The sequence below is a fragment of the Scyliorhinus canicula genome, chromosome 6, assembly GCF_902713615.1.
Source record: "Scyliorhinus canicula chromosome 6, sScyCan1.1, whole genome shotgun sequence".
Lineage (NCBI taxonomy): Eukaryota > Metazoa > Chordata > Chondrichthyes > Carcharhiniformes > Scyliorhinidae > Scyliorhinus > Scyliorhinus canicula.
The window spans coordinates 121,130,830-121,148,554 of record NC_052151.1 but is presented as its reverse complement, the minus strand read 5'-3'; the positions used below and the strand labels follow the sequence as shown (position 1 = coordinate 121,148,554).

Here is a 17,725-nt window from a genome sequence, read left to right as displayed (position 1 = left end):
TTCATTAGTTCAAATTGCATCATTTACACTGAACTATGATTTGGTTTTGTATTGTTGTTATAGAATCATAAATACCTTAATAAAATGTTTTTAAAAAAACACAAATTGCATTGTTTAAATGCAAAGCCCAGTCCATTCCATAGTTGGAGCACAGCAGCAGCGATACAGCCACAACACTTGGGGCAAGGATTGAATACAATGGCCAAGACAGCCAGTTTGTCAATGGAAAGAGCAGCAGGCGTGTTTGCGTCATCCAACGTACGTGTAACAAAAGGAAGCGGAGAAGGTGCGTGGAGGCAATGGCCGGCAACGTGGATCAGATGGCAATGGTGGGAGAGGAAGAGGAGGAGGGAGATAGGAGCATCTCCAGGTCAGACAGGTATGAGCAAAAGGCAAGGCACGGCAGGGGAACAGGAGTAGTGTCTCCCGAAACAGTTATGGTGGCGATGGCAACCGAGGCGGCTTTAAAACTCCCCGCACCTGGGCCAGGGAGCGGGCCTCGCCTGGGGCGGGAGGGCGGCTGGTTACCAGGGGCAACCCGAGCCACCGAACGGGCAGCGCGCGCGTGCTGCAGCTGGCGCTCCCCCCCCCCCCCCCCCCTGCAGCACGAGCTGTGGGGATGGCAGTGAGGTTGAGCTCCACTTGCATCGCGGCAGCTCACTCCTGGACACCCGGTTCACCGTGTTTGAACGGTGCCTGGTGTTATCCCAAATCCACTTGGCTGCACCATAAAACCATATTGTTAGACCCTTGAAATGCGGGAAGTCCGTCAATGTCGACGTGCCGGTTGGCACAGAAACCACACCGATTCTGCTGTTTTAAGTGATTGCACTAAAAGAAGTAGGTAGAATTATTGGCTTGTATTGAAAATAAATCGTTTAATTTTGGCCAAATTAGACCCCCGAAAATTAAGTTGAAATTGAACCACGTTGCCGGAAGTGACTGCAAAATGTCAGGGACCTTTTAACATAGAACATACAGTGCAGAAGGAGGCCATTCGGCCCATCGAGTCTGCACCGGCCCACTTAAGCCCTCACTTCCACCCTATCCCCATAACCCAATAACACCTAACCTTTTTGGTCAATAAGGGCAATTTAGCATGGCCAATCCACCCAACCTGCACATCCCTGGACCGCAGGAGGAAACCGGATCACCCAGAGGAAACTCGCGCAGACACTGGGAGAACGCACAGACAGTGACCCAGTGCGGAATCAAACCCGGCACCCTGGCGCTGTGAATCCACAGTGCCATCCACTTGTGCTACCATTGTGCCCTTACTTCCCCAAGGAATTCTCTCATATGTCAAGAGATCATATATTTATGTACTGTATCTCTATAGGGAACAAGCGCAAGTATGCTACAGTCCTCTGGAAACTAATCCCCTTCGGCACCAATTATTCTCAGAAGCAAAACTTGCTCTGGTTACTTTTCAATACTTCTAAGTTATCTGTTGGTTGTTTCATCTGACAAGACTCGAATGAGAGCCACTAGATTCAGACAATTTTCCAGCTTCTGTTCCCTCCCAAAATTCAAACTGATATTGAAATTAAATGAAAATCGCTTACTGTCACGAGTAAGCTTCAAATGAAGTTACTGTGAAAAGCCCCTATTCGCCACATTCCGGCGCCTGTTCGGGGAGGCTGTTACGGGAATCGAACCGTGCTGCTGGCCTGCTTGGTCTGCTTTCAAAGCCAGCGATTTAGCCCTGTGCTAAACATCACTCAGATTTTACACGATGAATGAAAAAGTTCGGGTTTTTTTTAAAACTCTGTTTACATTGCAAGTCTATCTATCCGTCATTTACTTTGGCTATCTTTTTTCAATGAGGTACAAACTGCACACACTGGTTTCAAATTGCCACTACTTGGATAGCTCTGCGGCCTTTTTATTGTCTCAATCGGATTCGGTCTACCCAGCAGTTTAGTTTCCATCTCGGGTTCAGTTTTTGCTTCCTTAGAAACAGGAAGGGTCGGGTGGCATGATGGTGCAGTGATTAGCACTGCTGCCTTAAGGTGCCGAGGACCCGGGTTCAATGTCAGCCCCAGGTCACTATTTGTGCGGAGTCCACACATCCTCCCCGTGTCTGCGCGAGTCTCACCCCCACAGCCCAAAGATGTGCAGGCTAGGTGGACTGGCCATGCCAAATTGCCCCTTAATTGAAATTTTAAAAAAAACAAAGGTCACAGGGAATCTTTTTTCCTTTCTATGTCCTGCATTAAGTTTATCCACTTGCTACTTTTTGGCTCTATCACTTCCATTCTGGCCTTTTAAAAAGTGTAATAACCACCCAGCTCGTTTACATTGTATTCATATAAAATGTTTCTCCCCAATTTTCTACGGATAAAACTAGAATTCCCTAAAATGAAAAAGTTACATTCTAAAACACATGAGCCATGAACTAGATATTTGAAACACCTTTAACACCTATATCACTATTTAGCCTTTGATTTTTTAAATGGTTTCGTTTCCCCAGTACAAGTCAAGATGTATCATGCTTCATTACAGCTTAAGACACAAGGCTGCGTCCCACTGCATTTTGTGTAAGGGTTGTTATTTTTAAACATTCCCTTGTACTTTTCAGTTCACATCCCAACGCAAAATTAGATTATCAAACGCACTGTCTAAAGCGTTCTGACAATCTTTGAATCGGTAAAGTGTTCATAGGATTAGATTAGAACACCAGTTTAATTCGATCAAATTTCTGCTCACCCAGTAAAGTTGTGCAGCAAGCTGCCTAACGATTTTAGAGATGATGGAAGGAGGGATCGAGAAAGGTGATGGTACAGTAGGGATGAGTGTCAGTATGTGGGGAAACAGACCTGTTTTCAGATGATTTCACGTCGAAAGAGGAGCTGGCCCAGGAGGCTGGAGGACCAGCCAGAGGATGCAGGACAGGCAATGGCGAGGATCTGGCATGCCTGGAGGATGCTGGGAGGCCCTTATCCTCGCCCACTTCTAATAGGATGTAGCTTCATCCATCATTCACTGACTCCTGCCCTCCTCAGTTGCTTTGTTCCACCCCCCCCCCCCCCCCCCCCCCAAGGGTCTGTGTAACATTACTCCACGGTGATGGGCCTGCGTTGTCATTGTCAGCGGGTCAATATACAAGGCTGGAGGGTGAAGATAACCTGCTGCGAGCTGAGCTCTGGTACTCCTCAATCTATGCCATAGTCTGACTCCTGTCTGTCTGCTGACCGTACACTGACACCCATCACCTGCTTGTGGTATGAGTCAGGAAGAGGGGAGGGATGCGATCTTAAGACCATTGTTGAGGGGTACAGGCCGGCCCGCAGTGCGGAATAACATGACTGGGGCTTCACATGTCTTGGGTGTAACGTATTTTAATTGTGTACAATGGTGACCCTAACTGTCCCTAGCTACCGATGGTGCCACTCCCCCTTCCCTCGTGCCTTCTGTGATGTGTATCTGTTTAGTCCTCCGTGCTCTGCAGCTACATCTAGGCATGTCACCAGGATGCACATCAGAGGTGGAAGCAGCCTGCTGCTTACTGTAGCCTTTGATGCCCCTGGTAGGTGCCTCTGAAGGGCTGACTTGCTGGTGGCACATGCCTTTTCCATCCACTAACCCTGAGATGCACCGTTGTCAGAGTGAAGGGAAGGGACTTTGGAGAGCTAGTTACCACAGTCATCTCCCTGTAGGGAGGCTCATGGTTGGCCTCCAGCACTCCCTCTTTCCGGTCGGAGCCGGTGGGGTCGTGAGGGTCTTTTTGGGGTGCAGCAATGGCTGGAGTGAGCTCCAGAGATACCTGCAGCATCTAGCTCTGGCAACTCCTTTTTATCTATGGTGTTGACGCCCTCAGCAATGCTCCTCTGTGTCCAGGGCTACGCTCTGCAGTGTCTTGTCAATGCCCATCTGCGTTTGGGACATGTTTCTCAGCGACTGGGTCATGCACCGGAGTGCCTCAGCAATGCCTACCTGAGACTGAGACAGGCTCCTCGGTGTCTCGGCAAGGTTCATCTGCATCAGGGGCCTCCAGTGACCAGGACATTCTGTCAAGACCCTCAGCCATCGCCGTTACTGACTGAGCAGTGCCTTAGACGATGTGATAGTGGAAATCCATGGTGTGTAGCGGAACGAGGAGATCATGGCAGATTCTGAAAACATGTTTGTCCACCATTCTGAAAAACAACTACAACATCTTGGAACAGTTCCACAAGCATGCATCAGCATCAGGAAGAGAATGGGGACAGCTGGCGATCCCAACTTCAAAGAAGCTCTGCAAACATGGTTCATGATGTGGAGATGCCGGCATTGGACTGGGGTGGGCACAATAAGAACTCGTACAACACCAGGTTAAAGTCCAACAGGTTTGTTTCGAATCACTAGCTTTCGGAGCACAGCTCCTTCCTCGGGTGAGGTCCTTCACCGGCATCTCCACATCCTGTATAATTGCAGCAAGACCTCCCTGCTCCCGTACTGTAATCCTGTCGCTATGAATGTCAACATACCATTTTCTCTCTTTACCATCTGTATGCTACCTTCAGCGACTAGTGTACACAGACACCTAGGTCTCATTGCACATTCCCCTCTCTTAATTTATAGCCATTCAGATAATCTGCCTTCCTGTTCTTAATACCAGAGTGGATAACTTCACATTTAATCGCATTATATGCATCTGCCATGCAGAGGCAATGGTCTAAAATTCCCTGTTTTCTCTCTATCTCTCTTTTCTAAATAGTGGAGATGGATTAGCTACCTGTCAATCTGTTCCAGAGTCTATACAATTTTGGAAGGTGACCACCAACGCATCCACTATTTCTAAGGCCACTTCCTTACGTACTCTGGGATGTACATTAGCAGGCCCTGGGAATTTATTGGCTTCAATCCCACCAATTTTCCCAACACCACCTACGAATACTGATTTCCTTAAGTTCCTCCCTCTCACTAAATCCTGTGTTCCGCAACATTTCTACTGTGTTACTTGTGTCCTCCTTTGTGAAGACAACCAAAGTATGTATTTAAAAGAAAATTACTGCAGATGCTGGAATCTGAAACGAAAGAGAAAACGCTGGAAAACCTCAGTAGGTCTGGCAGCATCTGTAGGGAGAGAAAAGAGCTAACGTTTCGAGTCCAGTGACTCTTTGTCAAAGTTAACTGACAGAGAAAGTGGGAAATATTTATACAGTGGAGTGAGAATGAAAGATGAGTCATAGCCACAGAAACCCAGGGAAACCGGGTGCCAATGGCAGTCCCAGAGAGAACAAAAGATGTGAACGGTCAAACAGCAGAGAAACTAACATCAGAGGATGAACTGTAGATGTGGGGAAGGGGGAAGCAGAGGAGAAAGGTTAAGGAAAGGTGGATAAGATTGGGGGGGGGGGGGGGGGGGAAATTAAATATATATTAAGAAAGAAAGAAATGGTAAAAGACAGTTAAAATGAAATGGGTCGAGGTGGGGTAGAGCTGATCATCTGAAGTTGTTGAATTCGATGTACAGACCGGAAGGCTGTAGCGTGCCTAACCGGAAGATGAGATGTTGTTCCTCCAGTTTGCGTTGAGCTTCACTGGAACATAGCAGCAGGCCAAGAATGACGTGGGCATGGGAGCAAGGTCTTTTGTTAAAATGGCAAGCAACAGGAAGGTCAGGGTTCTGAATGCACACAGACCGAAGATGCTCAAATGTGATGCTTACATGCTGAATGTGCGCATTCAGGACCCTGGCCTTCCTGTTGCTTGCCATTTTAACAAACGACCCTGCCATTAGCACCCGGTTTCCCTGGGTTGTGTGGCTATGACTCATCTTTCATTCTCACTCCACAGTATAAATATGTCCCACTTTCTCTGTCTGTTAGCTTTGACAAAGAGTCATCAGACTCAAAACTTTAGCTCTTTTCTCTCACTACAGATGCTGCCAAACCTGCTGAGATTTTCTAGCATTTTCTCTTTCGTCAAAGTATGTATTTAGTTGGTCAGTCATTTCTTTGTTCCCCATTATATATTCCACGTTTCTAACTGGAGGAGACCTACATTTGTCTTCATCAATCTTTTTCTCTTCACATACCTATAGAAATTTTTCAGTCAGTTTTTATGTTCCCCGCAAGCTTACTCCTGTACTATATTTTCGCCGCCTTAATCAATTGCTTGGTCCTCCTTTGCTGAATTCTAAACTGTTCCCAGTCCTCAAGTCTGTTGTTTTTCTTGGCCAATTTGTATGCATTTTCCTTGGATTTAATACTGTTTCTAACTTACCTCGTAAGCCATAGTTTGGCTGCCTTTTCTGTTTTACTTAGCGCCAGAAAGGAATAAACAATTGTTGCAGTTCACCCATGCACTCTTCGAATGTTTGCCATTGCATATCCACCATCCCCCTGTAAATAACATTTCCCAATCCACCATAGCAAACTTGCGTAGTTTCCTTTATCGTAATTCAGGACCCTAGTCAATCAACTACATCACTCTCATCTTGATAAATTCTATGATATTACGGTCGGTCATCCCCAAGCGGTTTCGCAGAATTAGATTGCCAATTATTCCTTTCTCATTGCACGATACCCAGTCTAGGATGGCCTGTTATCTAGTTGGTTCCTCAACGTATTGGTGCAGAAAATCATCCCGTATACGCTTCACGGATTCCTCCGCTACGGTAATGTGGCTAATTTGATTTGCCCAATCTATATGCAGATTAAAGTCACCCATAATTACAGATGTACCAAACCAAAAAAAACTGGAATTGAAAATCTGTATTCCTAGCACGTCAGAGAGTCTGCTGCTGCCAACACAGTGGTGTGTTTGCCTCATTAAAACATGATGCTAATACTCAGCAGCGCATCTCTTAACTCCAGTCCTTGAACTGAGATTATTGAATTTAAAAGAAAATTAAAACATTCCAGTAGATAATTTTGTCTTTCTTTTGAGGCTAAATTACCTACTCTCCTGCTCCTTATGTTCTAAGAAAGAACTATTCTGTCTAATTCCAGCTTTTGGACTGGAGGTCCTGTAGGTAACAGCACCTCCAGCACAAATCTAGTGTTCTTGGGTAAAGGCAGGAGAATGGGGATGAGGAACAAATCAGCCATGATCGAATGGCGGAGCAGAATCGATGGGCAGGATGGCTTAATTCTGCTTCGATGTCGGTCATTCTTAATTTAATATATTGCTATGAAATGGTATAAGAACTAAACAATGAAAACTCTTTTCTAATGAATTGCAGAATTAAGCTAGTTAAGAAATAAATTATGCCTGAGGAAACTTTAACAGACTATTTATCGTAAGGATTGGATGGAAGTGAAGGAATGATTTCTGCAGATCATTTGGGTCATACCTTCTTAAAAAGTTATTGGTTCTTGATTTGCTCGAAGACACTCTGTCATATCAAAGGTGAAGGTATATGAGCTGAGGCCAAGTACCATCTGCCTTTGGTGACCGTCGATCCATCTGATTCATCCTGTCATTGTTCATTGAGCCCCCACCCACTATTACCCTCAACCTTACCCTTCCATTCATCATTCTCAACCCTCCTGATAATCATGCTTGACGTATGACTCTTGACATTGGCCTTCGCCTGCATAGTTAACTTCCTCCCTCTGCCCCATAAGACTTCATAGGGCTGTTGCCTCCCTCCTTGCTTCCTTCAGACAGCCACATCTTGTTCTCCTTTGACTGCCAACTTCCTGCCTCCCTCGGTCAGCAATGCTCCATTCCCCCTTTTGCCCTTTAACTGCCGCCACTCAATCTCAATCATCAATGTCTCCTCTCCAGTTGCTGAACAAAGATCTCCATAGAGGAAAAAGCAGCTCCTACTCACTCCAAATTCACCAGGAAAACTACCTCCCCTGCTGTAGGTCATTTTTAAACATTTGTGAATTTGAAGGCATGTGCTGCATCTTTGCTGATTACTAAATTGTAACGGTATAGTGATGGGGACTGTCAGAGGATATAGCAGGATATAGAGGGCAGCGAGATGGCTGATTGAGTTTAATCTGGACAAATGTGAGGTTATGCATTTTGGAAGGTCTAATACTGGTGGGAAATATACAGTAAATGGCCGAACCCTTGAGAGTATTGACAGGGAGGTGGATCTGGTTGTACAGGTTCACAGGTCACTGTGGAGAAGGTAGTCAAGAGGCATGTGGCATGCTTGCCTTGATCGGCCGGGGCATTGAGTTTACAAATTGGCAAGTCATGCTGCAGCTGTATAGAACCTTAGTTAGGCCACACTACCAGAAGGATGTGGGGGTACAGAAGCAGTTTACCAGGGTGTTGCCTGGTATGGGGGGCATTAGCTATGAGGAGTTCTCACTGGAATGACCAAGGTTGAGGGGCAACCTGATCAAAGTCTACAAAATTGAGGGGAATGACAGAGTGGGTAGTCAGAAACCTTTTCCCAGCGTAGAAGAGTTGATTACTAGGGGCGATAGGTTTAAGGTGCAAGGGGCAAAGTTTAGAGGAGATGTGCGAGGGAAGTATTTTTACACAGACGGAAGTGGGTGGCCTGGAACTTGCTGCCAGAGGAGGTGGTGGAAGCAGGTACGATAGTGACGTTTAAGGGCGCCTTGACAAATACATGAATGTAGGGAAATGGACCCCAGAAGTGTGGAAGGTTTTGGGTTAGACGGGCAGCATGGTCGGCGCATGTTTGAAGGGCCACTGCCATTTCTGTGTTTCCCCATTATTATCTCTGTGATTTCATCTTCCAAGGGACCAACATTCACTCACGTGAATCTCTTCCCTTTTATGTACTTATAGAAGCTTTTGCTATCCTTTTTGATATTTTGCGCTAGCTTTCTTTCCTAATTTTCTTTAACACTTTTTATTACTTTTTTAGTAACCCTTTAAATTTTCCAATTTTCCAGCCTGCCACTGGCCTTTGCAACAAGGTATACCTTAGATTTGTCTTTATATTGTCCTTAACCTCTTTGCCTATTCATGCATCTTTTTTACTCCCTTGCCATTTTTCTTCCTCTCGGAAATGTATTTTAGTTGTGAGGAATTGGCATCTCCTGAAACAACTGTCGCTGCTCATCAACTGTCCTACCTTTTAGCCTTCCTGCCCATTCTACTCGTGCCACATCTGACGTCCTATGTAATTACCTGTTTAATTTCAGATCGCTAGTGTGGGACTTCACTTTCTTGCCCCTAAACTGAATTTTTAATTCTATCATACTATTCCCTATTCTCCAGAGGATCCTTAACTATGAGATCATCGATGAATCCCTCCTAATTACACAATACCAAATCCAGAGTAACCTGCTCCCTGATTGGTTCCACAACATATTGTTCCAAGAAACAATCTCTAATACATTCTTTTTTTTTAATAAACAATTTTAATGAGGTGTTTTTGGCATGACAAACAACAACAGTATAAACAGTATAAAAACAATGTACAAAGAACAAGAAACATAGTGGAATCACCAACTCCTATCCTACCAAGACCCATCTAATTGACCTCCTATTCTACACCACCCTAACCTCTCTCTCTCTCTCTCTCTCTCTCTCTCTCTCTCTCTCTCTCTCTCTCTTTACCCCCCCCCCCCCCCCCCCCCCCCCCCCCCCCCGACGATTAATTCTCCGCGAATGGTTGCCACCTCCGGGCGAACCCTAACAGTGACCCTCTCAAGACGAACGTCATCTTCTCTCGGCCGAGAAAGCTCGCCATGTCAGTCAGTCAGGTCTCTGACATTGGGGACTTTGAGTTCCTCCACGCTAGCAATATCCGACTCTGGGCTACCAGGGAAGCAAAGGTGAGATCGTCTGCCTCTTTCTCCTCCTGGAGTCCAACACCCCAAAAATTGCCACCTCTGGACTCATTGCTGCCCTTGTTTTCAAAACTCTGGACATGACGTCCGCAAACCCCTGCCAATATCCCCTAAGTTTTGGACACGCCCAGAACATGTGAACATGGTTTGCTGGTCCTCCCGCACATTTTGCACACCTGTCCTCTACCCCAAAGAATCTGTTCATCCGGGCCACTGTCATGTGGGCCCGGTGGACCACCTTGAATTGGATCAAGCTGAGCCTGGCGCATGTTGCAGTCGCGTTGACTTTGCTCAACACGTCCGCCCATAAGCCATCGCTCTGTACGTCCTGTCCAGCTCCAATGGTCGGGGAAAAGCCCCCTCCCCCAGAAGCTTCTGAAACTACTCGCCAGAAACGTGCCGACCGACAATTCTTAAGTTCTGCTGGCGAGCTCTATTCTTCCATCTACTCCAGCAGCCTATTTTGCTGATCCTTCAGCATCCCCACCTCCAGTTCAACCACCGTTCTGTGCTCCTCCTGGTCCGCCAGCGCTTTCTCCGGCTTCTGAATCGTCCGATCCTGGGCATCCAGCCTGCGCTCTAGCTGATCGATCGAGTCCTTTATCGGGTCAAGACAGACCCGTTTCTGCCTAGCGAAGCCCTCTTGGATCACCTGCATCAGTTCCTCCGTTAATGGTTGGGCCGTCGCAGCAGGGGTCCGAACATGAGCCATATTGTCTTCAGCCGCAACCTCCACCCAGCCCTTGCTTATCTTCTTATTTCTTCCTTTTTGATCCCTTGTGGTTCTTCGTTCCATACACCAATGTTTGGATCCAGTGCCAAATTGTCTGCACCTGCAAAGCCAGTGCTCAAAACTGCAAAAAAAGTCCGGAGAAAGGTCCAAATGTCTGGCCAGAATGGGAGCCACCAAATGTGTGACTTACTCCCTCATAGCCACCACCGGAAGTCTCAATCTCTAATACATTTAATTAACTCTCCCTCCCCTCACGGTTACTCATGCCAATTCGATTAATCCAGTCTATGTGCATATTAAAATCACCCATGATTACAAGCCCCCAGTATTTCCTGGTTTGTACTGTGCTCCACTGCGGAACTACTGTTTGGAAACCTATAGATTACTCCTTCCGGGGACTTCTTCCCGTTGCTATTTCTTATTTCTACCCAGACTGATTCCACATCTTGATCCCCAAGGGCTGGTTTAGCTCAGTGGGCTAGATAGCTGGTTTGTAATGCAGAACAAGGCTAGCAGCGCAGGTTCAATTCTCATACCAGCTTACCCGAACAGGCGGAGGAATATGGTGACTAGGGGCTTTTCACAGTAACTTCATACTTGTGACAATAAAAGATCATTATTAATGGTTATATCATTTCTCATTCAGCACTGATCCCTTTCTTCACCATCAAATCCACACCCACCTCCTTTTCCTTTCAGTCTATCTTTCCAAAATACTGATTACCTTTGGATATTCAATTCCCACATCTGGTCTCCTTGAAACCTTATGTCTCGGTAGTCGCCACCAAATCATATCTGTTGTCTCTATTTGCTCCATTAACTCATTTAATTTTGTTCTGAATACTTTGTGCATTTAGATACACAGCTTTAAAATTTGTTCTGTTGTCAAATTTCCCTCCTTTGTAATTCCTTATTGCAAAAACAAATTCACATGTTATGTCCCTCACCTTTTATTTTCTGGTAACCATCCCCCACATCGCCAATCTGCACTACTACCAGAAGCGATGATTTTCAAGAGTGGGCAAAACCATCTTTTGAGGGGCTGGGAGGAGCTTGGGGAGATAAAGGAATCCAAAGGTGTGCAGGTTAGGTGCATTGGCCATGATAAATTGCTCTTAGTGCACAAAAAAGTTGGGTGGGGTAACTGGGTTACGGGGCTGGGGTGCAGGTGTGGGCTTAGGTAGGGTGCTCTTTCCAAGGGCTGGTGACTCGATGGGCTGGATGGCCTCCTTCTGCACTGTAAATTCTATGATTCTATGAATCCTGTTCAAACGTGTGTGGGCAGAAGGATTTTGAGAACAATCACGAGACGACAGAGACAGGCTTTCAGGCAAGGCCTGAAAAAGCCATACCATATGTTACGTAATGCAAGTATCATTTTTGCCTGCCTTTGTAAATGGAGATGAGAGCTGTATGTTAATTTTACATGCTATTTAATGGGAAATAGTGTGTTAGAGTTAAGAAATACATGTAAGCTGTTCTTGTTAGGTTCAAAGTTTAAATATTGTTTTTATTTCGTTTGTTTGTAAAAATAATCAAGCCCTATTTCTAAAGTGATTACTCCTGGGGTGAATCAGTCATTCTGCATGGTCTTAAAAATTAAAATAAAACATTACTGTTCTGGTCCAGTATTGGGATGTGGTCTGGCATTTGGAACAGAAGGGCAAATGGAATTTTGGCATTCATTCCAAATGAAATAGAGTATAAAAGTAGAGAAGTGCTGAGACTGCATTTGGAGGAGTACTACACACAGTTTTGGTCTCCTTACTTGAGAAAGATGTAAATGCATTAGAGGTGGCTTGGAGAAGAGTCACTAGATTGATTCCTGGGGTGAAGAACTTGCCTTATGATGAGAGATTGAGCTTTTACTCTTTACTCACTGGAGTTTAAAAGAATGAGAGGAGATCTAATTGAGATATATATGATGCTGAAGGGGAGTGACAGGAATGTCTGGACATTCTAAACAAGAGGCCATAGTATTAGGTTAAGGGGTGGCAGATTTAAAAGATAAATGAGGAATTATTTCACTAGAAGGGTCATGAATCTGTTGAATTCTCTACCCCAGAATTCAGTGGACGTCAGAACACTAAACAAATTTAAGGAGGGGATAGGTTTTTAATTAGTGGCGGGATGAAGGGTTATGGGGGCAGGCAGGAAGCTGGAGATGAGGCAGTGATTATATCAACCATGATAGTATTGCATGCGGAGCAGGCTCGAGGGATTGAATTGCCTACTTCTACTCCTAGTTCTTGGGCTGGATTCTCCATAAATGGGGCTGGATTCTCCAAAAATGGAGCTATGTCCCCACGTCGGTGTAAAAACGCAGGCATTGCACTCCCGAGTTTCCTAGAAAAAAAACAACCCGATTCACTTGCCTTCAGGGGGCTAGCAGTGACCCAGAGTGCTTCACGCATGTTTGGCTGCGGATACGGACCCCCCACTTCCGGTTCCGCAACCATTGCCGAGTGCCATGGTGGGCTCGGACCGCGGACCAACACCAATAAACTAGACCCCTCACGATCGCCCCCCCCCCCCCCCCCCCCCCCCCCCCCCCCCCCCAGTCGCAAGCCGCTATTTGCGGATATTCAGGACCCGGAGCGACGCCAGCCCCGATTCTGTTGGGTCCTTTGATTCTCTGCCCATGCGCCAAATGGGATTTCGGCATGGGGCTGCGGAGAATCCAGCCTCTTTATGTTTTATGGATGTTGCATTCTGGATTATGGAGAATGGGAGAGATGGTGGAGTTGACGCCAGGATGGGAACGGCCATGATCATATTGAGGGTGTAAGGCTCGGGAGGCTATTGCCTAGTCCCGCTCCTCGGTCATGTGTTCCAGGGAGGAGGAGATGCTCTGGCTGATTTTGCAGCTCTTGGAAACTACAATTTCCATTGTGGTTAGCAGGTGAGGAACATATCAGCCATGATAGAATGGCAGAGCAGACCCGATGGGCCGAATGGCATAATTCTGCTCCTATATCTTGTGAATATCTTGCAAGTGTTACATAATTCATTGTTCATATAATTTAACAGTGGGAATTATTAATGTTGGGATGTGAATGAAAAGCAATGTGTTTGTTCTGGTAAAATGAAACTGTTTACAAAGAGACCACTGTAACACAATATTAATTTTTATTATTTATATTGGAATTGCAGCAATTAATATGCAAAACTATTGGTCTTGGAGGCACAAATGTTGTTTGGATATTTAGCCAGATTATACATGCTGCAAATTCAAAGTCTAAATTTTGAAAAGTATTGCATATGTAACTACAAAACAGGATGTGTCTAATGTTGTATGTATTCTATCCTAGTGGCAGTGGTGAGGATTCCTTGGATAGTTTGTTCTCTCGGTTACCATTAACTCCATCTCTTTCTCCACGGAAAAGAACAACAAGCCAAAGTAAATCTGAGCCACCACTTTTGAGGACTAGCAAGCGCACTATCTACACAGCAGGGAGACCTCCCTGGTATAATGAGTCAGGAACTCCATTTAAAGAAGCCTTTGTCATTGGTAGGTGATGCTCTGGTTTTACACTGTACCAATGAAAAATAGAATAAAACATAGTTTAAAATTTGGCTGAGGTAATGCTTAATGCTGTGGACCATAGAATAGCAGTAAGGGACAAATTAACAAGCAGAACCTCAATGTTAATGATATCTGGGTTATTACCTGATCAACAAACAAATTGGCGTAAGGTAAGTGAGATTAGTGAGATGAAGGCGTGGTTCAAAGTCTGATGTGGGGAAAAATGGGTTTTGATTCATGGAGCACTGATACCACCATTGGGGAAAATGGGAGCTGTGCCATTGGGATGATCTTCTTCTGAACCATACTGGGATCAGTATTTTTGTGAGTTGCATAACTATAGTGGTGGAGAGGGTTTTAAACTAAATAATGGGGGAAGGGATCATACGCGAGGAAGTATAGTAAATTAGAGAGAAACAACATGGTAATAGAGCAGAGTAGCGACTTAGGTAAGGATAACCAGAGCCTTGCAGGAATGGACAAGGGTACAAACCAGAGAACCGGCAGATAAGGCCAGAGCGTGCAAAAATGGTAAGAAGATAGTTAAGTCTCTGAATCTGAACACCTGCAGCATTTGACAAATTGTTCACACACAAATAGATACTTATGACCAGATAGCCATTATGGAAACCAAAGAGAAAATGCTGTAAAATCTCAGCAGGCCTGGCAGCATCTGTAGGGAGAGAACATCGCTAACATTTAGAGTCCAGATGACCCTTTTGTCAAACCTAGCTTTGACAAAGCTAGCTGGCAGAGTTTCTACAAGTACGTAAATAGGAAAGTTGTAGTTAACGTGAGTGTTGATCCCCGCGAGTATATATCTGGGGAATTGATAATGAAAAACAAAGGACAACAGGTATTTTGTGTCTGTCTTCACAGTAGAAGACTTAGAAAACTTCCCAAAGATACTTAAAAATGAAGAGATGAACGGGTGGGAGGAAATTCAAATAATCACTGCCACTAGAGAAAAGCTGCTGTGGAAACAATTAGGCTGGGGAGACAATTAGACCTAAAGGCTATACGGTCCCCAGGAGCAAATGAACAGCATCCTAGGGTCTTAAAAGAAGAGGCTGCGGTGATAGAACCTGCATCAATTATAATCTTCTAAAATTTCTTAGATTCTCAAAAGGTCAAAGGCAGCTGGAAAATAGCTATTGTAGCATCTTTAATAAAAGAGTTGGGAGACAAAAATCAGGAAACTACAGGCCATTTAGCCTAACATCTATCCGAGAGAAATTGCTAAAATCTATTAATATGGAGGTTCCTGCAGGGTACTTAGAAAACCATAATGTGATCAGGTGGAGTTAACATGGGTTTGTGAAAAACTAATTTATTAGAGCTTTAGAGGTTAGGTAGTTTGTCCTTGCTAAATTACCCCTTAATTTGAAAAAAATAATTGGGCACTCTAAATTTATATATAAAAAAATAACCTTGGTTAAGCTCCTTTGGCTGCACAGCTTGTTCATGGTGCAGGACGAGGCCAGCAGCACAGGTTCAATTCCCGTACTGGCTGAGGTTATTCATGAAGGCCCCGCCTTCTCAACCTTTCTTCTCACCTGAGTGATCCTCAGGTTAAGTCACCAGTCAGTTCTCTCCCTCAAAGGGGAAAGTAGCCTAAGATCATCTGGGACTATGGTGGCTTTACCATTTACTTGTCATCCACATTTTGCTTACAGCCGGTTTTCCTTTCCAGGTTTATGTGGAGGAAGCTCTTCAGGCAAAACCACGGTGGCTAACAAGATAATTGAGGCTTTGGATGTTCCCTGGGTGGTCCTGCTATCTATGGATTCCTTCTACAAGGTAACACAGTTTTGCTTCCAGGAGTTGGTATTGAATATGCTTTTACAAATACTTAGGTTTTCAAATTATAATGCAGGATACTACAGCATTCGTGTGAAATTCTTTGCTATTTTAGTGCTGTTAATGTCTTTAGAAAAATGACAGTGTGGCACAAATGTTGTTACCAATGAATTAATTTATTGCCATTAATGGATATAGCATTTTGCATCACCGGTGTCTATGTTTAAAATGTCTTGGTTCACTATCCAGCCACATTGCTGCGTTTATTGAAATCCTGCTGTGGTGATGACCTTTCAAAGTGAACTGTGCCTGTCCAGGTCATTAATTCTGTCCAAATTTACTGAGCTGGTCATTTCCATGGGTTGCTTGCACCCCTAGCAGGGCTTCGAGTCTGTAAATAGGGAAGGAAAGCCAATTGCTGTTGCAGATTGGTTGGGCAAGTAATAAAAGCAATGACTGCAATGATTAGGCCTTCTGACCACATTCTAAACCCTCCACCTGATGCTTGTAAAGGGTGAAAAGGGGACTTGCCTGTAGAGGCTTTGTCTATAGTACTCTGAACCTACACTTGGTAGGAGCTGGAGGTAAAGCTCTTGAAACTGCTTCTTTTTCCACCCCTCTACAGAAAGGAGAAGAAAATGAGGAATGCAAGTGATCCTGCTTCATGTTATATGCCTATTGCAAATCCAGGTGCCCTGCATGCACTCATCCCTGTGAATCCTTGTAATTTAGGTCCCCACCCTGTTATCAGAGGCCTGAAGTTGTGCTCATTTTCAGAGGTAGCCAAACTTTCTGAATCTTGGAGTCACATAATCTTCAGACATTTGAGAGCTACAAGATGAACAACCTGTTACAGACTGAAGAAGACAATTTGGGCATCCTTAGATACTAGATAATACACTGCAACCATTTATAAACCACCATTTTACTGGATGTTGAATTCTTCAATTCAGACTATGGAATTGCCAACTGTAACAGATATTACAAGGACAGTGTGTCTCTGAGAAGTCAGTTGTAGGCAGAGAAAATGCATATGTTACAATTCAAGGTCTATTCTACAATGTGTAACAAGGTACCATTGTGATTGCTCCAGTAAGTCTGCTGATAGAAATAGGGAGATTATTTGATGGCTACACCCCAGATATCTGACCCCCAGTATCACTAATTGGAAGATGACATATGTGCTTTTGTAATGATTGGATAGTTTAATTAAGCATGCGGACCTTTAATGTAATTGGTTAATTATTTTCCTATACTACACATGACGTAACCTTAATCGATAGTCATGATTGAACATAGAGAACTACTAGTAAATGATTGGTATATGCTAATTTCTTGTAATCGAATCATAAAGTATATCTGTCTGTACCATTCTTGAATCTGAGCTTTTTTTGGTGTCCTATTTGGAATGCCAAGAGCCCTCGCTGTAGTTTGTAAATAAAGACTAGTTATTAACTCCAAAAGTCTTTGTCTGGTCTCTCATGAGAGTGAGGGTTAAGTACACTACAGTCGTATAGCTGAATACAGCCCTCAATACAGATACTACTTTTACACACACTTGTGTGCGGAAATATGCTTAACAAATGAGTAAGTGCAAATATTGTTTAAAAAAAAACCTATGTATGCAGCAATGTCTTCCTATATATATAATGTTAATTTTAAGTTTACTCTTCACTTCAGTAGCACATATACCACCGTTTCTAAATCTGAATTAATACATTTGAACTGTATTCAATATGTTTTGTTTAAATTAAATACCACTTTAAAGTATAATAATAGAGAAATTCTTAAGTGCGATGATACTTACGGTTATTAGGTCTAGTCACTGCTTTAGGTAGTGGCTTTGTGAGTTTCCATTTGAATACAAGTCTTTGAAAATATGGCTGATATGTTGTCAAGCTAGTACGCAGGAGATCTGTCAGATGTTGAGGGCTGCATCATATTTTGATT

General features: G+C 44.2%; 1 protein-coding gene across 2 annotated transcripts in view; it reads left to right on the top strand.

Annotated features, from left to right (window-relative positions):
• Positions 1-243: 243 nt before the first annotated feature.
• Positions 244-17,725, top strand: part of si:ch211-243j20.2 (uridine-cytidine kinase-like 1) — a 115,857-nt gene continuing 98,375 nt past the window's right edge. For both annotated transcript variants that reach the window (XM_038800031.1, XM_038800032.1), the window contains exons 1-3: positions 244-379; positions 13,761-13,960; positions 15,669-15,775. In XM_038800031.1, the coding sequence (XP_038655959.1) occupies positions 300-379; positions 13,761-13,960; positions 15,669-15,775 (387 nt within the window). In that variant the 5' untranslated portion in view covers positions 244-299. The remainder of the gene's footprint in view (positions 380-13,760; positions 13,961-15,668; positions 15,776-17,725) is intronic.